Source organism: Staurois parvus, unplaced genomic scaffold (assembly GCF_062004578.1).
Source record: "Staurois parvus isolate SC_StPar_1 unplaced genomic scaffold, SC_StPar_1.0 ptg000058l, whole genome shotgun sequence".
NCBI classification, from domain to species: Eukaryota; Metazoa; Chordata; class Amphibia; order Anura; family Ranidae; genus Staurois; species Staurois parvus.
This window is the reverse complement of record NW_028317854.1, coordinates 4,392,179-4,412,770: the sequence shown is the minus strand read 5'-3', so window position 1 is coordinate 4,412,770 and position 20,592 is coordinate 4,392,179. Positions and strand designations below refer to the sequence as shown.

The 20,592-nt window shown below is 39.8% G+C and overlaps 1 protein-coding gene across 1 annotated transcript in view; it reads right to left on the bottom strand.

Moving 5' to 3' along the window:
* TMEM132E (transmembrane protein 132E) overlaps positions 1-20,592 on the bottom strand; it is a 643,603-nt gene that overhangs the window by 156,737 nt on the left and 466,274 nt on the right. Inside the window, exon 2 of the mRNA XM_089668454.1 lies at positions 1,955-2,846. Within this exon, the coding sequence (XP_089524580.1) occupies positions 1,955-2,846 (892 nt within the window). The remainder of the gene's footprint in view (positions 1-1,954; positions 2,847-20,592) is intronic.

The window sequence follows — 20,592 nt, the reverse complement described above, 5'->3', positions numbered from 1 at the left end:
GGTTAATTGGTTCCTGTCTAAATTGGCCCTAGTATGTGTATGTATGAATGTGAGTTAGGGACCTTAGATTGTACACCCCTTGAGGGTTAGGGACTGATGTGAATGTACAATATATACATGTAAAGTGCTGTGTAAACTGACGGCGCTATATAAGTACCTGAAATAAAGAAATAAATAAATCCTTCTTCTTCAGTTTCTAACTTCACCTTGTTCAATTAAGCTGTGACAATAAAACCTTGAAACTGATTGGTTTTTATGCAAAGCTGCACCAGATTTTGCACTCTCCAGTTTTAGTAAATGAAAATGCCCTGGGCCACACATAAGTACAAACCTACAGGCTTGGGAGAAACACCTGACTCCCTCTTGTAAAATAAAACCACAAAAGTTATTACACTTTAAATTGTACCAGTATGACATTTTGACATTTACAAGCACTGCCATCATTACATGACTAGAAGAATGATCATTTGTGTGGAACTATGGAATTACTACAGCACTTGTGGAACTGTATACAGCAGGTTGCTTGACTCATGGGACAAAAACTCAACTTAGAATTTTTTTGTATCATTTTAGATTACCTTTTTGTGCTTTTATGAGCTTCATAGGAACTTCATGCTACCGTTGAAATGTGCCGTACCATGTTGTTTAGCCTACAAATCATAGATATTTAGACTTTTCTGGTCCAGTAATTCCTATTTATGTCCATACAAATCTACCTAAAAGATCACCATGCAAAATACCAATTTCAAATGCAGGCACTGCTTTGTGCATTTGCCAACCTGCTGTCACTTATGAAAACTGATAAAAACCTGTGACATTTTCAAACTCAAGTATTGCCGAAGCTTGTTAGAGTCAACGAAATTGGATACATGGCATTAGTAATAAGCACAATTTTTTTCCTGTGCATGTCACCACTGCTGTCACTACCGGCTTCTGAAATGGGTTGAACATAACATCTTGTACTGAAAGAGATAACATTCACACAATGTCATCCATCTGTGATGTGCATTTCTATAGAAGTCATTGAACTAGAAAAAAAACAAAAAAACTAAACACTGGGGCTCCTATAGAGCAAGAGTAGGATGGAAGGACTGAGGCTTAAAGTAAACCTGCCAAAATATATACTACTAGCCTCCATGAAGTGCCAGTAGGTATTGCCAGCAAACTGTGGCACCACATTGATTCAGGAGCCACTTGTACATCTGAACATGTAGTGTAAGGTGAGGCCTCCCGGGGAGCGCGCGCAGGCAATGGATGCGGGGGGGGGACATTTAGAAACGTCCTCCCGCATCGGCAGTGCTCCCCTTCGGCCGTTTATCTACATGGGCCAGACGGGAAGAGGTTAAACTACCTGCAAAGTTACAATGTATAGAACCTGCTGCAGCAGGACTGACAATTTTTTTTAAAATTGAATTTTTATTAAAAACAAACAAACAAACAAAAAAAGCTCACGCCCAGCAAATGTGTCAGCATTCCACGTAAAGATCCCGATCTCTCCTTGCGATCGGGACCTTTCCGATCATGTGACTGCCATGACAGCCAATCACGGCGGTCACATGACCCTAAACCCCACCCCCCGGCTTCAGAAACCCCTTAAAGGGCCAGGAGGTGCCGGTGTAAAGGGGTTAAAGTACATTTAGTATGTGTACAGTATTCCTAACTTCCCTGAGTACACAGTGCATCATTTTATAATATGAAGTGCCCTGTTATTATATGGTATGAGGCTAGCACAAAGATTACTGTATGTCAATGTCATCCGTAGTCTTATGACATTCTGTTTTTTGGGTTTGTACAGTAAGCACCAAAAGCAGATTGCATGCATCACTCAAATATTTGCGATCTCTTTTCTACGTAAAACACACCATTTAAATTAGAACATCACAACTTATGAACGTAAATAGCATACTATGTCTTGAAACAACACATACTGAATTGATTTAGACTGCAGTATTACCTGAGAGTGAAGTGCTCGACAGTGGAGTTTGATTGCAAGTAAAGCAAGATGCTAAGGATCTCTCCTGAACTTAGAGGTCGGTCTGGTAGCCTTATGAAGATATTTGTATCCAAATTCTGCTCCTGTATTTGCTGCACCTGAACTGGTTGATACAGACTTACACTACCAATACGGAGAAGGGGATGCTGAGTTGGAGCTTCCCCTCCTCTCCGTGATCCTACTTCATTTTGGCAATTTCCACTTGAGTCTGGTGCATGTAAAGTATAGAATAATTCTATTTGCTGACTTTCTCCATTAAGGTCTGCTGCATCGGCTGAATCTTTCCGTCTTCCCAAGGGTGCAGCTGGTAACCCAAACCAGCTTTGTGGGAGTTCAGCCTGAGCAAGACAAGTAGCAAGACTTCCCCGTAACCGACAAGAACTTTTGAGTTCCCGCATTTCCCGGAAAACATGTAGCCGAACACAGGGAAGACGTTCTGTGACTCCAAAATCATCCCAGTCCCGGCCAGCTACATAAAAGAGCACCTGGACTACTGGTTGGGTTTCAGGCACCCTTGTACGAATTATATAAGCTCTCATTTTCCAGTTTACAGTTAATCTGTCAGGAACCTCCAGGATGCTAGAAGGCTGAAGAAGTTCCTTTGGCAAAACTTGTCCAGAAGCAAAAGGTCCCAATGTGACATTTAGAATCGGTAAATCCTTTGTCTGAAACACCACAAAAGGCTCCGACCTTTGTAGGAGGGGCATACTTGAATTCCATGTTGGTAGAGGACCATCTTCTCTTAAAAAGAAGGCTAAGCGGGTATTGGAGAGGCGGTAGCTCACCGGCAGTAAAGCAGATGGATGTGGTGGGAGGGCTGTTGGATGGATTGTGGGGAGCACTTTACAGGATGCTGAAAAAGAAAAATCGAAAGTCAGGAAACAGGAATAAGAGCAAGACAAGACCTGTCAAGTTAATACTTAGCATGGCGTGGGCCTGTACTCTGTACTCATAAAATGTGTTGTATGGATAAACCATATTTTTATATAATTCCTAATATGCCAGTGGAGACATTCCACCTTCATTAGAATGATCTATCTATCTATCTATCTATCTTCAACCAACTCTCTCATTTTACTGAAAAACAAGCTTTACACTGGCATTTCAAATTCTATTATTATTTAAGAGTCCAGAAAGTCAAGCGACATACTCTTGTTAGAAAACTTTTTAATGAAATGCTGTTAATAGAAATGTTTAATCCCCACAATATTTGGTAGAGTCACCTTTGCTCCAATCACAGCATAGACCTTTGCTCCAGGAATTATGTTATTTATTACAATCATCACCCTTGGAGATAGAACAGATACTGTAGAAGTAGACACATTTGAAATATCACACCATAGAGCAGTTGCATACTTTAAGATTTTCTTGCTAACATAACCACTAAAAAAAAATATTTATGATTCAAAGTGCATTAAAATAAAATATCACAGAAAACAAAATATTCAGACGAAAAGGAAAAATTGGTTGAGCATCTAAATTTATTTGCAGGACACTGCTGTGTATGTACGGTATGTACGGTATGTATATATATATATATATATATATATATATATATATATATATATATATAGCAGTTACTTTGCCACAGCTATTTGGCATGATTGCATCGAATTGCAGAGATGAAGGAACAAGGAAAAAAATAAGACAAGCTGAGAAAATCACTAAAGCATCTCTGCAAACTGCAAGAAATGTTCAGAGGAGAGATCACTTGGTACTCAGTGCTCTGATGGTTTCTTTAACAGTCAGGTTCTGAATTCTAGCAGGGTAAGATCTGTGCATCGTGCACAGTGGTAGAGGGGGGAGCATGTGTCACTGCTTCTAATGGGGGTTAGGGAAGAGTATATTCCTGCTTAGTATTCACACCCAGGCTCTTTGCTGAATGCAGACTCACTACGCATCCAGAACTTGGCCAGAGCTCATCAGGGAGATGGGTGTTTGCCAGACATATGGAGGACAGAGTTGATTTCTTAACCCGTTTATGAAACAAACATACTAATCTAATCTCTGTCTATAAAGACATAAATAACTGCATGGCTGTTGTTACACTGCAAGTTTAAACATCACATATCATTTGACCTAACACTGCCAAAGAGATACATCTCTACAAAGACAATGAACTGCTTTTATCTAGGGATCTGCAAAGTCACAGTCAATGCAGAACTGGCATAATGTTTGAAATTTCACCTACTTTACTGTGGTCCTTTTATTCTTTTCCTTGTCTAATTATTATTATACAAGATTTATATAGAGCCAACAGTTTGCACAGCACTTTACAACGTGACTAATTACGGCTACCTAAAGGTACTGTGTTGTAAGAGTAGGGGTATGACAGCTGCCAAGAGCAGGCCAATTCTGTCACTTCTCCTACAAGTAAAAAGCAGCATTTTATTTCTCGAAAATTACTTAGAACCCCCAAACAATATATATATATATATATATTTTTTTTTTTAAGCAGAAGCCCTAGAGAATAAATGGAGGGTGTTGCAATATTTATATCACACAGTATTTGTGCAGCATTTTTTCAAATGCAATTTTTTGGGAAAAATACTCTTTAATTATTTTAATGCACAATATAATAGCCAATTGTTTGGTAAAATAAAAATGATGATGCTATACCTAGTAAATAGATACCTAGCAAAAGCCTTTCCAGGTTACCAATTTAGAGTTACACAGGAGGTCTGATGCTAGAACTATTGCTCTCCCTATAATGTGCTCGGTGATTACATGTGTGGTGCTGACCGGAGTTGTCATCCTGATACTGGCTGCACAACCTAGTAAGTCACTGATCTAGAATGTGCCTGCAGCTAGTGAAGTCTACACTCATCCTTCATATTTTTTCTAGGTTTGTGATGTACTAGTCAGTGATTATAGGATTAGGATGATAGACCTGGAACCTGCACCATTTAAAAACAAGTCAGCAATAGTGCACCCCCCCTCCCACCACCACCACCAACAACCTCCTATTTCTCTTTTCATATCCTCACGGGTCCACATTAACTTATACAATAATGTGGTAGAGACATGTATCACATCAACTGTATACAACGCATAGCAATATGGAATTCCCTAACAAAATTAAACTGACATAACACAATTAGTCTCATTGTCAAACTACGTTGAATAAGAAACATTTGTTTTGCTAGTAGATTTATATTTTCTCTGGAAGATGTCAGGAAGAACATGAAAGTGTGAATTTGTTATGTTGGAGCAATGCAAATTTGAGTAGATTTCCAATGATTCCCTTCCCAACAGTGTTTGTACACCATGTAGTTGGCTCAGGTCTGGTAGTTGGATTGATTCAGAATTAAGTTTCGGGTTACAGTAGTAGTATGGTCCTAATTTTGAGCAAATACCTTGCAGCTAAAATACTAAAGTGCATTATTAGTGCTCATTTTCATACCAGCCGTGTTAAAGTGTATCTTTTTGCCAAAACCTCTTTTTAGTTTAGACGGTGGAAGGGTCAAAACTTCTGTCAGGTTTCTAATACGGTTTGCATTCCCTCTTGTAAATGGAGCAAAAATTTATAAAACAGTCAATGTTTTACAACTATTAACCAAAATGGGTGGTGTGGGGAAATTGTCAAATACGGACAGTTGTCCCAGTGACAAATGTTTAACAGTAGATTTCCCCCCACTGTAGAGAGCATTCCTTCATTTTTGTGCATGTTCCAAATGTAGCACCCTCTAGTGTGCCACTAGAATAATGTAGTGTATTGTAGGTAAAATCATTGTGCATGATTCATGGTAACTGTGTGAGTCTGTGATTGAGATCGGGTTATTGCTGGTCAGCTGGATGACTTAACAGGTTGTGGCTCTATGGCCTCCTCATAACTCTGGAGGACCATAGAACCTTCCAGAAGTCAGTAAGCAGGAAGGGGTGGAGACCTAATCTGCTAATTTAAAGGAATCCTGACAATCCCAGGTTTCAAGACCCTAGTAGAGTGGTAGACTGACTCATAAATATGGGAGAGTCAGGCTGACAGAGGAGTCGGGTGGAAGATGGAGTGCAGAGGAGACTGTCGGTGCGTGGGAGGGGTTCCCTAAGTCTAGGGAAGGAGGGCATCCTTGAGGCTGGACTTGGGCTGGCTCAGGAGGATACATTCAGCAGTGAGGCAAGAATGGGATTGAGATATGGAGCAGCATGGAGCTAAGAGGACAGAGTGAGTACAGCAGCACTCTCTGGGATCTACAAGGAGAAAGACTGTCACACAGCTTTGTAAGGACAGCGCTGGGCTCAATCCTTTATTCTTGTCCCAGGAGATCTTCCGAGAAGCCAGGAGGGCTGGTAGTGCTTGCAGGCTGTGGAGCTGGGAACAGCTCTACAAGGGGAGAGAAGATATCTCTGCAGATAGTTATGAGAAGTTAGGCTAGTCCCTCGCCTGTAAAGAGCTGTTGCTACTGAACCGTAACGACTGACGGCTTTCAAGAAAAGAACAGCCCAGGATCTGCCATTGTACATAAAAAGAAAGTGTCCCCTTTCATTGATTCAAGCCAACTGGGCATCCCATAATCCCTATTTCCCTATCCAAGTTGATTTTCCCTAATAAAATAACAAAACCAAGCCCATGAGCCGGTTACTGTCTCTTGGATGCAAGTCTGCGTGAGAAATAGCTGTTGTCTGGCTGTGTGGAGAGAAGCTTAGGGGAACCCACAACAGAGCAGCCCTCACGAGGGTAGCACTACACAAATAAATGGAGAAACCTAAACTCTGTAATGACAATGAGCTTGGCTTCATTACCATGCTTCCTGCAGAAAAGAAGAGTATACTTGAAATTATATCAAGTCTGCCCCACAGCACGCAAAGGTGAACTCCAAGCAGATATAAAATATACAAATTAATGCAGCTCTATACTTATGAATACATCATTAAATGTATTTTTAATTGAAGCATTGTAAATACATGAATTTGACTTGGTATCAGCCTATTGCAATCACTTGTACTTGTGCTTTTTAAAACAAAGACTTCTGTTTCATAGGTGTTTTCTCTGCTCCTGTGAACCAGCTTTAGCCATCTTCACTTTTTTGACGGCAGATAAAGTATAGGATAGATAGATGCTTTCGATCCATTTGGTTTCTTTTGGCTAAGGACTCTTTCATATAGATGTCAAATTTTAAAACAGCCTATACCTTAATGCACCTATAGTGTTAATGAGTGGTTTGGAGATATTGAACACATTTTAGGTGAAGCTTCTCAAATGCCCCATGAATTTTGTTTATTATTTTACAAGGCTAAAAAGGGGAAATGGTCACTTTTGATGCTTTACAACTACATCTTAAATGAACTGTAAACTCATTAGATGCATTTCAGTGTGTTTACTGTGCACTTTTGGCATGTTTCAGTAGAAGTGAATGGAGGTGGTTGCAAAGTGTCATCACCTGCCAAACCCATCAGGCAGTGCCATTTTTGCTGCTCTGCAATGCAAAGGCAATGCTAATGCTGCAGTGTGAACACTTCCATTCACTCAATAGTCATCAATTTTGAGTTGCATTGATAGGCGATCAGGAAGTGTTATAACACAACACTACCACCTATTTTAACACAGCTCTAAAGCTGTTTGAAAGAGGTTGAAGTTGCCTAAAACTGCACTGCAGCAGAGCTACACATACTCATTAACTGCATTAGTGGCTTGCATATATTGATGGAATGTACACTCACCAACCACTTTATTAGGTACACCTGTGCAATTGCTTTGTAACACAAATTGCTAATCAGCCAATCACATGGCATCAACGCAATGCTTTTAGGCATCTAGATGTGGTGAAGACAACTTACTGACGTTCAAACCAAACATCAGAATGGAGAAGATAGGAGATTTAAGTGGCTTTGAACATGGCATGGTTGTTGGTGCCAAACGTGCTGGTCTGAGTATTTAAAAAACTGATGATCTTTCACGCACAGCCATCTCTAGGGAGATTGAGACTCACCAGACCAGGCAACATTTTTCCAATCTTCTATTGTCCAATTTTGGTGAGTCTGTGTGAATTGTAGCTGCCGTTTCCTGTTCTTAGCTGACAGGAGTGGCACCCGGTGTAGTTTTCTGCTGCTGTAGCCCATCTGCTTTAAGGTTCAACGTGTTGTGCATTCAGAGATGGTATTCTGCATATCTTGGTTGTAACAAGTGGTTATTTGAGTTACTGTTGCCTTTCTATCATTTCAAACCAGTCTGCCCATTCTCCTCTGACCTCTGACATCGACAAGGCATTTTTGTCCACACAACGTCTGCTCACTGGATATTTTCTCTTTTTCGGACCACTCTGTAAACCCTAGAGATGGCTGTGTCTGAGAATCCCGGTAGATCAGCAGTTTCTGAAACACTCAGACCAGCCCATCTGGCATCAACAAACATGTCACATTCAAAGTCGAGTAATTCCCCTTTTTTCCACATTTTGATGCTTGGTTTGAACTTCGGTAAGTTGTCTTCACCACATCTAGATGCCTAAATGCATTGAGTTGCTGCCATGTGATTAACAATTTGTGTTACCAAGCAATTGAATGGGTGTGCCTAATAAAGTAGCTAGTGAGTATATGCAAATGCAATTGTAAAACATAAACGTAACGTTTTAGATATTGGTCAAGAGCACAAAGTATTTTTAATATCTGAGTGTATAAAGGAGATATCAATCTAGCAAATCAATCTGTACTAGCATGCCAGTTAGTTTACCATTGCAGAGCTGTGAGCAGGTAAACTTTTGCAGTATTAGTAATTCTGCTCATCATGATGCAGTGATAGATCAGTGATTTCTTTATAGTGTTCATAACCCGGGGCAATGGTCTCTGGAGGACAATATTAGGTATACCTCTCTACTAGTAATGTGTTTACCTCTAGTAGTAGCTTGAAATATTGACACCACTACAATGGTGCGATACTGCAGAAGGATGTTGGCATGGCGGTAATGACCTGTAAAAAGCGGAGAGATTGCTCCCTAATGGCCATGCAATGACAGGGTGAAGAAGCTTCAGGGGTGCCAGAGGCATGCTGGATTGTAAACAGCTGCAGCAGGTTGTTTACCGCTATGGTGGATATGCTCTGACACGCCATTATATCCACTATGATTTCCTGTTTTAGAACAGGCAAAATGTACTGTAATCACAACATAATCTCTAAAGACCGAGGTGGGAGTCCAGCAGTATACTGCCGATACTCTACATTCTATAGACCCACAAATTATACTGGAAGCATCATAGACAAGACTGGACCTTGACAGGTCAAAATGGCAACAAATGACAGAATACAAGCCAAGGGGGAAGGCAGTTGATCAAAGACTAGGAAATCACAAGTCTTTTGAAGCATGAGATCTGAATACAAAAATGAAAAATAAAAGAAAGGCTGATAACCTGCTATGACAGATAAAGCAAAATTAGATTTTTGCCATGCCTGAATGGTAAAATATACAGAAGTGGAAAAGTACAATAATAAGGAATATTTTCATTCATGTTTTTAGAAGTTTAGAAGTTTAGAATTTTCATCATGAAGCTGCTCCACTTAATATGATATAAAACCAACTCCTGGAGTTATGCATTAACTGAAAAGGTATGTGCTTAGTATTTGTTGTAGTGTTTTTATTAGATCTAATGTAATCTAATGCATTAATAAGTGCAAAGAAAACCAAGCAGCTTTCAGCTTCTGTTAGCTTACAATGGATGATATGTGACAGGTTACTATGGATTTCTGCTATCTACGTATACTCCTTTGTTCTGCATGTTCAGGCTTCACTCATTTTCAGTAATGCTTGACTACAATAATACTGGCATTTTCTTTATTTGAATGTTTTTGTTCCTCTAATAATGGGGCTCTTACACAAACTTCTGCTATTAGTGGTGGATGAAGAAAGAGGGAGGTATAAATAAAGAGTAATAGAAGACCTGAATTTTTTTCCCTTCAGGAGTAAATGCTGCTACAGGCACCCTCCAATGCTGCTCACAAAACCTGTGATCTCTACGGAATTTGGTCATGTGATCTCTATTAAAATGGAGGATCATCGTTCAGATAAAGCCCAATGATTTTGGTCATTGGGGCCAGCATGTGAAGAAACCTATACAGCCTACTGCCTATACAGCAGTATATTCTCCAGGAAAGTGGTTTCAGTCCTTCTGTTAATTTTTATTACAAAGTAATGACATTGAATACATTTCACATCTGAATATTGGCCAGTTAGGGGGAAAAAATGTTACAGCTGGTTTTATATAAGAATATGAACATTTAGGGGTGGATTTACGAATAGACTGTGTACAAATAGCCTGTGCACTTTGCAAATGCAGTTACTCTAGAAGCTTTGCTGACTTCAATCATCTAATCATATGCAAGCAAAAATGCTGTTTTTTTCCTTGCATGTGATTGGGTATTATTTGCAAAATTAAGCTTTACCTCATTTACTAAGCTCTGGAGCAACTGCACTTTGCAAAGTGTACAGTCTATTTGCCTTTAGTAAATCAACCCCTTAAGCTGGCCATAAATTAAACAATTTTCTTATTTAATTTCCGTTAGCTTTATCTTCAACCATGTATTGCAAGGACTTGCGTGATTGCATATGAGTTGAAAGTGTTTAGGTTTGACCCGAAGCACACCGCCAGGATAACCAAGGAGTGGCTCCGTAAGAAGCATATCAAGGTTCTGGAGTGGCCTAGCCAGTCTCCAGACCTAAATCCAATAGAACTTCTTTGGAGGGAGCTGAAACTCCGTGTTGCTCAGCGACAGCCCCGAAACCTGACAGATCTAGAGGAGATCTGTGTGGAGGAGTGGGCCAAAATCCCTGTTGCAGAGTGTGGAAACCTGGTCAAGAACTACAGGAAACATTTGTCCTCTGCATCAAATACTAACACTGATTTTCTCAGGTGCTCAAATACTTATGTTCAGCAGTGCAAGACAAATAAATTCTTTAACTTGTTGCCGACCGCAGATAGCCAAATGACGGCTGCACTGCGGCCAGCCAGTTCTGAGTGGACGTCATATGATGTCCCCCCAGAACGCGCTCTCCTGCGTGCCCCAGGGGGCGCGCACCCGGCGATCTCCGTGATCGCTGTGTCCTACGGACACAGCTGATCACGTGATGAGGTAAAAGGCCAATCACAGCGGCCTTTTACCACCTGATCAGCGGTGTCCAATGACACGCTGATCAGAGGGAAATGCAAGTGCCGGTTCTCGGCTGCACTTTTCTCACGCTGTCAGATCGTGAGGAAAGTACTGCCGAGAACCGGCAGTTGTCAGAGCGGGGATCGGCACCGATCATCAGGGCACTGATGATCAGTGCCCTGATGATCGGTGCCCAGCAGTGCCACCCGCAAGTTCCGCCCACCTGTGCCCAGCAGTGCGCCCACTAGCTCCGCCCACCTGTGCCCAGCAGATCACCCACCTGTGCCCAGCAGTGCACCCACCTGTGCCCAGCAGTGCACCCACCTGTGCCACTCTGCAATGTCACACACCTGTGCCCAGAAGTGCCACCCACCTGTGCCCAGCAGTGCCACCCACCTGTGCCCACCCACCTGTGCCCACCAGTGCCACCCACCTGTGCCCACCAGTGCCACCCACCTGTGCCCACCCACCAGTGCTGCCCACCAGTGCCACCCACCAGTGCAGCCCAGCAGTGCTGCCAGTCAGTGCCACCAGTCAGTGCCCAGCGGTTGTGCCAGTCAGTGCCGCCAGTCAGTGCCCAGCAGTGATGCCAGTCAGTGCCGTCTATCAGTACCCATCATCAGTGTCACCTATCAGTGCCGCCTATCAGTGCTGCATATTAGTGCCGCCTATCCGTGACACCTCATTAGTGCTGTCTATCAGTGCCGTCTATCCGTGTCACCTCATTAGTACTGCCTACAAGTGCTCTTTAGTGCTGCCTATCAGTGCCCATCAGTGCCGCCTATCAGTGTCCATCAGTGCTGCCTCATCAACGCACATCAGTGAAGGAGAAAAATTACCTGTTTGAAAAATTTTATAATAGAAACAAAGAAACTTTTTTTTTTTCAAATTTTTGGCAATTTTTTATTTATAGCGCAAAAAGTAAAGCGCCCAGTGGCGATTAAATACCACCAAAAGAAAGCTCTATTTGTGAGAAAAAAAACGATCAAAATTTCATATGGGTACAATGTTGCATGACCGCGCAATTGTCAATCAAAGTGCGGCAGCGCTCAAAGCTGAAAATTGGCCTGGTAAATAAGGGGGTATAAAAAATCATACAATGTGATTTCCTAAATTTTTTTTTTAAATTCTGTCTCTCAGAGTGGGAATGCACCTACAATGTAAATTTCAGACCCCTCCATGATTTCTAAGTGGGAGAACTTGCAAAATTGCAGGGTGTTCAAATACTTCTGTTCCTCACTGTAAGTAAAATATCCTACATAAAAAATATTTCACTTTGAATCTTCAGTGCTGGGTAAATTAGCATTTTAAAATATTTGGCCCTTATTAAAGAATGTTGTGCAGTAATCCAAAGGGCATCGTTTATGAAGTGATCTGAACCAACGTTCATATCAACAAAATTCTTGTTTCCAATTATTGGACAAGTTTATTTATTTTCCCTTCAGTAAATAGGCTTCAAATCCTCTCAGACCACTTTTGATGAGATGTTTGATCTGATTTCTATACATCGTAACTTTCTCCAGCTTACACTCTTGGGATTATTAAGTAAGGCAGTACAAAAAAAAAGTCTATGTGTAAAGTTAATTACCCCACAGTAATCAATCAGTATTCAATTTCTTGTAATCTCATTAGAGGGCTACATTCACATTTCTGTGTTTCTCATGTGTTGCGATGTGTTTTAACCAATTCAATACTGTGCAATTTTACACCTTCCTGCCCAGGCCATTTTTCACGTTTCAGCGCTCTCACACTTTGAATGACAATTGCGCGGTCATACAACATTATACCCAAACTAAAATTTTATCATTTTCTTCACACAACTAGAGCTTTCTTTTGGTGGTATTTAATCATCGCTGGGGTTCTTATTTTTTGCTAAATTAACAAAAAAAACCAAACATTTTGAAAAAAACACCTTTTTATTTGTTTCTGTTATAAAAGTTTACAAATAAATAATTGTTCTTCATAAATTTAGGCCGAGATGTATTCTGCTACATGTCTTTGGTGAAAATAACTCAAATTAGGATGTATTATTTAGTTTGTAGGAAAGTTATAGAGTTCACAAACTATGGTATAGATCTGAATATTGATCAATCCTGAAGTACTGACAGCCAATCTAATTCTTGAGGTCCAAGAATGTCAGAACAGTACAGATATCCCCAAATGACCCCTTTTTGCAGAGTAGACAGTCCGACGTACTTCATAAGAGGCATGGCGAGTTTTTTGAAGTTGTATTTTTTTGTCATAATTTTTCAGAAAATGAAAAAATCAAAAAAATTATTTTCACTATTTTCTTTTTACATACTGTCACCAGTGCAGTACAGCATCATCATATAACTGCCATGGCGGTGAACAGGGACACTGACTGGTGACAGTATGAAAAAAAATTATATATATATTTTTTTTTAAATTTTTTTAAATTATTTTTAATTTTTTATTACATTTTTTTTTTTAAAGATTTTTTTTCATATTTTACAATTGCGCGGTCATACAACATTATACCCAAACTAAAATTTTATCATTTTCTTCACACAACTAGAGCTTTCTTTTGGTGGTATTTAATCATCGCTGGGGTTCTTATTTTTTGCTAAATTAACAAAAAAAACCAAACATTTTGAAAAAAACACCTTTTTATTTGTTTCTGTTATAAAAGTTTACAAATAAATAATTGTTCTTCATAAATTTAGGCCGAGATGTATTCTGCTACATGTCTTTGGTGAAAATAACTCAAATTAGGATGTATTATTTAGTTTGTAGGAAAGTTATAGAGTTCACAAACTATGGTATAGATCTGAATATTGATCAATCCTGAAGTACTGACAGCCAATCTAATTCTTGAGGTCCAAGAATGTCAGAATAGTACAGATATCCCCAAATGACCCCTTTTTGCAGAGTAGACAGTCCGACGTACTTCATAAGAGGCATGGCGAGTTTTTTGAAGTTGTATTTTTTTGTCATAATTTTTCAGAAAATGAAAAAATCAAAAAAATTATTTTCACTATTTTCTTTTTACATACTGTCACCAGTGCAGTACAGCATCATCATATAACTGCCATGGCGGTGAACACGGACACTGACTGGTGACAGTATGAAAAAAAATTATATATATATATTTTTTTTTTTTAATTATTTTTAATTTTTTATTACATTTTTTTTTTTAAAGATTTTTTTTCATATTTTACTATGACCAAAGTAGTACAATGTTACCATAGTAACATTGTACTACTTTGGGGAAGTGATCAGTATTTTTTTTTTTTATATATACAATTTGCTTATAGCAAAGAATTACTTTGCTATAAGCAAGCATTTACCTGAATGAAATCGATTCATTCAGGTTTTTTTTTTTTTTTTTTTGTGCTTAGCTGTGATTTGGCCACAGCTAATTACATGACATGTGCATGTGACCTGCTGTGACCATTCACAGCTAGGCACTAGTATACAATGGATGGCATGAATGAAGCCATCCATTGTATACAACTGTCATGTGACCTGCTGTGATTGGTCACAGCAGGTCACATGGTACCGGCAACGGGGGCCGGTACTCAGATCTGTCATCGGCCGTGTCCGAGGTACACGGCCGGTGACAGATCGCGCCGCTGCGCGGCTCTGCAACCGCGTGAACTGCGCATGTTCGGGAGCACGCCAAATGACGTGCACCCGGAAAGCTACAGCAAATGGCTATAGGCCGGGCAGCTAATGGTTAAACACTGTTGCATGTGCTTGTATTCATCTTTATGGAAGTTGTGCTTTGACGAAAACTGCACCAAAAATGAATCACGTTTATTTTTTTTAAACACACTGCACTTAAATGTATACAAGGCAAATATAAACCTAACCTGATCACGTGATTGGTTGTTGAGAGATTACCTATTTTTCATTACTCTGCTTTATTAAACAAGATCATATGTGTTTAAATAACAGGTGTAGTATCTCACTTGACTGCCAAGAGAAAAAGTAATCATTTGCAAAGTGCAAACATAATAAGGGGGATTTACTAAGACTGGAGCAGCCAGAATGAGGAATGATTAGATGAAATGAATTTATTCTCTCTTGTGAAGAGGTGACTGGAGGGGGGATAAGATCAACATGTATAACAGAAAAAACTCTCCAGCGCTCCAGGGATCAAATGCCACAGGAAAGCCAGGGGAACCAGGACCAAATTCGCCTATGGATAGCCTTTGGGAGATGCTGCCCTCCTCCGAGAGGGAAATCAACGACTGCAAAAAGAGCAAACAGGAGGCGCACACTCCTAGTGCATTATCCAAGGTTTATTATAGTATCAAAAGGGATGAAAACATAAACGTAAAGCTCAGTAGAATGGTGGAGATGGCCATAGCAATGGAGGGGTGTCCGACTATCAGTATGGTCGGCCTCTGTCGCGTTTCGGGGATGAGTCCCTTTCCTCAGAGCTGGTGAACAGTAAGTTTTCTAGGTAGTGAACTTGGTATTGAGTTATTCTCTTTCAGGTCATTATAGAGGATAAGGGGTCACTGTTTACGTCTGGAGGTAAAGAGATTAAACCTTCACATACAAAAAGGCTTCTTCACAGTAAGAGCTGTGAAAATCTGGAATGGACTCCCTCAAAAACGTGGTGTTGAGTTATTCGCTTTCAGGTCATTACAGAGGACAAGGGGGGACTCTTTATGTCTGGAGGTAAAGGTATTTAACCTTCACATACAAAAAGGCTTTTTCAGAGCAAGAGCTGTGAAAATATAGAATGGACTCCTTTGAAAACTTGATGTTGAATTTTCACTTTCAGGTCATTATAGAGGACAAGAAAGCACTGTTCAAGTCTGGAGGTAAAGAAATTTACCCTTCACATACAGAAAGGCTTCTTCACAGTAAGAGATGTGAAAATCTGGAATGGACTCCCTCAAACACTTGGTGTTGAGTTATTCGCTTTCAGGTCATTACAGAGAACAAAGGGGCACCCCTTACATCTGGAGGTAAAGAGATTTAACCTTCACATACAAAAAGGCTTTTTCAGAGTAAGAGCTGTGAAAATATAGAATGGACTCCTTTGAAAACTTGGTGTTGACTTTTCACTTTCAGGTCATTATAGAAGACAAGGAAGCACTGTTCATTTCTGGAAGTAAATTGCAGAGGACAAGGGGGCACTCTTTATGTCTGGAGGTAAAGAGTTTTAACCTTCACTTACAGAACGGCTTTTACACAGTAATAGCTGTGAAAATATGGAATAGACTCCCTCAAGAGCTGCGTTTTGAGTTATTTACTTTCAGGTCAATACAGAGGACAAGGGGGCACTGTTTACATCTGGAGGTAAAGAGATTTAACCCTCACAGACAGAAAGACTTCTTCGCAGTAAGAGCTGTGAAAATATGGAATAGACTCCCTCAAGAATTGGGTATTAAGTTATTCACTTTCAGGTCATTACAGAAGACAAGAGAGGACTCTTGCCGTCTGGAGGTAAAGCAATTTAACCTTTGTATACAGAAAGGCTTTTTCACAGTAAGAGCTGTGAAAATATGGACTAGACTCCCTCAAGAACTGGATCTGGCCAACAAGAGTCAAATACATTCCTAAATGCATATAATATAACTGGATAATAACATGTATCGGTAATAACACCAGGGGTGTTTTTATGAATTCACATGAATTTTGTGAATTCATGGTTTTCCTGGTTTACAGGCCTAAATTTAAACCTGTAGAGAAAATGAACAAGTTGCAATGTCAGTTGTCAGATCCAGGGAATATCCAAAAGCCTTCTGAGGGTCAGGAAAGATTTTTTTTCCTTCGCTGGAGCAAACTGGATGATGCTTTGTTGGGTTTTTTGCCTACTTCGGGATCAACTGTGGAAATAAGATTGTGTTGATGGAGGTTTTCTATTTATTTAACATTCACAGACAGAACGGCTTCTTCACAGTAAGAGCTGTGAAAATAGGGAGTAGACTCCCTCAAGAACTGGGTCTTGAGTTATTTACTTCCATGCCATTACAGAAGACAAGGGGGGATGCTTTACATCTGGTGGTAAAGAGATTTAACCTTCACAGACAGTAAGGCTTCTTCGCAGTAAGAGCTGTGAAAATATGGAATAGACTAACCCAAGAACTGGGTGTTGAGTTATTCACTTTCAGCTCATTACAGAAGACAAGGGGGGATGCTTTATGCCTGGAGGTAAAGAGATTTAACCTTCTCATACAGAAAGGCTTCTTCACAGTAAGAGTGGTGAAAATATGGACTACACTCCTTCAAGAACTGGTTCTGGTCAGCACAGTAGAATATTTAAAAAAAGAGCTGGATGCATTCCTAAATGCATAAAATATAACTTGGTAATAATATGTGTCTATAATAACAGCATGGGTAGTTGATCCATGGAATATCCAAAATCCTTCTGAGGGGTCAGGAAAGATTTTTTTTTCCTCCTAAGGAGCAAATTGGATCAAGCTTTATTGTTTTTTTTGCCTTCCTCCAGATCAACTGTGGATATAGGATTGTGTATATGGAGATTTTCTATTTATTTTTGTTGGTTGAACTAGATGGACTTGTGTCTTTTTTCAGCCTGAATAACTATGTAACTATGCAACTGTCTAACATGTTTTAGGGAGTTTACTAGGGAGAGTAGAGAGATAATTATCAGTGTGACAATTATACAATCCCCATGCTGGGGTGTGAGAGCAACCAAATTATTGTGTTTATCAGGGCTCTTTTACACTTGCATTTTGAATGTGACAGTCAGAGATGGATCGCTTTCTTCAGTGTGCCAAGGGGGCTGCTGACAGGCATTCAGGAGGTGATACTGCTACCCCCCCTCCAAATACCTGTGTTTTTTTTTGACAGCCAAATGGGCATTTACTTGAATAGGCCCTACTTAGTGTCACATGTAACAGGGAGGATAATTTTTGCTGCACCATGACTCGAAGCATTGTGACCCCAGCATGTATATATCCTCCTACAGCTGCCTTTGCAGTTTAAGGGGGGCTGTTGAAGGGTTAAGACAACTTCCACTGCAAGTGTAATTTAATCTAATAGATAAAAGTGATGTCATTCACTTGGCTATGCATCAGGTAGAGGCGTGATTAGTGTCAACAGTGAACAAACAGATTTAAAAATGGCATCAAAAACACACGTAATAAGCTGTATGTAGGAGATACAAATGTGTATTCAATAGCTGTCTGCAGTTCTGCTTTAAAAAAATCACTGTGAATTCCTTAAAGAACAAAACAGACAACATGCAGGATGGATAATGAAGTATAACCACAAGCTATGTAAACTATATGATTAAACCTAGAAACATAAAGGCTTTTATACATAATCATCAATGTATCTGTTGCTAAACAACAGAAATATCCTCCAAAATAAATGCGTTTTGGCACCGTACTGTCATTGTCAAAGGAGCTGCATTCCTGGGTGTCCTTGCTACACTGCTTCTTATATCTTGTAGACTATAATCATGTAGCAGAAAAGGATTTATCAACTCTGGTTCTCTGATATCCCCCACGGATCATATTTCAAGATTTCTTTATACTTTAATGATGTGAAATAATATATTTGGCTGGTTTGGAAATAATTATCTGTTCCACTGATGCAAACTTGTAAATTACAAATGTTTGGGGTACCTAAAGGATAGTTGAGTCAGAATACAAATCACCAGTGAATGTCTATCAGATTATTTGCATTTGGTAATACTCACTTTACATTTGAATTTCATCTTTCAAATTATTATTAGTATATAATTTCACTATTATTACTATTAAAAATATCACTAACAATAATAATAACATTATTAATACTTTTAACCAGTTGCCCTCCAAAGGATTTACCCCCCTTCCTGACCAGGCCATGTTACTTTAACTGACAATTACGCAGTCATGCAACGCTGCACCCAAATTAAATTTACGCCCTTTTTTCCTCCACAAATAGAGCCTCCTTTTGGTGGTATTTGATTACCTGTGAATTTTTAATTTTTTGCACTATAAACAAAAAACGAGTAAATTAATTGGTTTACTTGAAAGTTATAGCATTTACAAATGGCGGAATAGATACTGGATTTTTTTTTTAACTAGCAATGGCTGCAATCAGTGACTGCAGCGGGCATTCTGACACTGGGGGGAACTGACTTGGTGCCACTGACATCCCCAGTGACACCAATACAGTGATCAGTGCTAATTAAAAGCACTGACACTATACTAATGGCACTGGGCAGGAAGGGGTTAACATGTGGGATGATTATGTGCTATGTGCTGTTTCGCTACTTGGGCTGTGTGTGTGTGTTTCACTGTAAGCACACTGTTTTGTATCGTTCTTCTATGTAGAGCCATACAAAGCAGTGTGCAGGAGCTGACAGGGGAGAGATCTGTGTTGTTTATAGACAGGTCTCTCCTCCGTCAGAGATACTTGGCGATCACTGGGTGCCGGTGAGTAATCACTGGCCAGGACCCGGTGATTGACAGCTGAGGTGCGCGTCCCCTACCCGTAACTGCAAAACCACATGATTTTGCACACTCGTGCCACCCTGTAGCAGTATTTCCACTTTCATTTCACGGACCGGATTGGAGGTAGGCAGGTGTAAATGGACACAAGTCCATTTACACCCGCTGGTTCATAGGGGTGAATAGAGTATCCAATCAGGTCCACCTGAAAAAGTGACAGGCATACTTGATTGGACCCTTCATGTGAAAGGGGCCTTTCAGACTTTAATTTACTCTACTGGTGTGCCTTCACAAAGTTGCAATGAGAGGAATTTATTAAAACTGGAGTAGCCAAAATCTGGAGCACCTGTGCATGGCAACCAATCAGCTCCTATCCAAGCTGATTATAGAAGCTGATTGATTGCCATGCACAAATGATCCAGATTCTGTCTGTTCCAGGTTCGATAAATTCCAATACATACAGTATATCATATTCTCTTTATGGACATTCTTAGGAGAAAGCGATATAAGGAATACTTTTCAAATATATGATCGGTGGAATAGGCCATCATAGTGATCACATGATCAGAAGCCTGTCCTACCAGCTCTCAATTGTTACTCTGAGATTAGGAGCTGTTGGTGACAGCTTGGTCTCAGTACTGGGGGGCACACAACTGAGCACACTGCTAACACAAGTGCACATATATATGTGGCAGCATAGCATAAGGCCCACTCCCTGCTGCCACATATGTGTACAGCCAGCAAGAAGCAGTTAATGTAACATGAACAACGTTGCTTCAAACATCCAATCATGAGAAAGAGCTCTATATTTTCAAACCCCTATACATGATTGAATCATTAAACATACAAAAGCAGGAACTCTCATATGCACTTGTATTTTTCCATAGAATCCCAGTATAAGGTGGAGTATAATTTCTTAAAAATATAATTATTACTGAGCTCTGGGCTTTATTTAGGATTTACTTTTAACACATTTACCTGGTTCTAGATGACAAAAGCTAACAGGTATGAATTTATTTAAAGCTATGGATAAAAGATTGAACATATTGTGCCAAAAAAGACAATGCTTGGATACAACCATATGTTTGTGTCTAGTGAGGTATCCTTGATTCTGTGTGCAATGAGAAAACAGACATAAT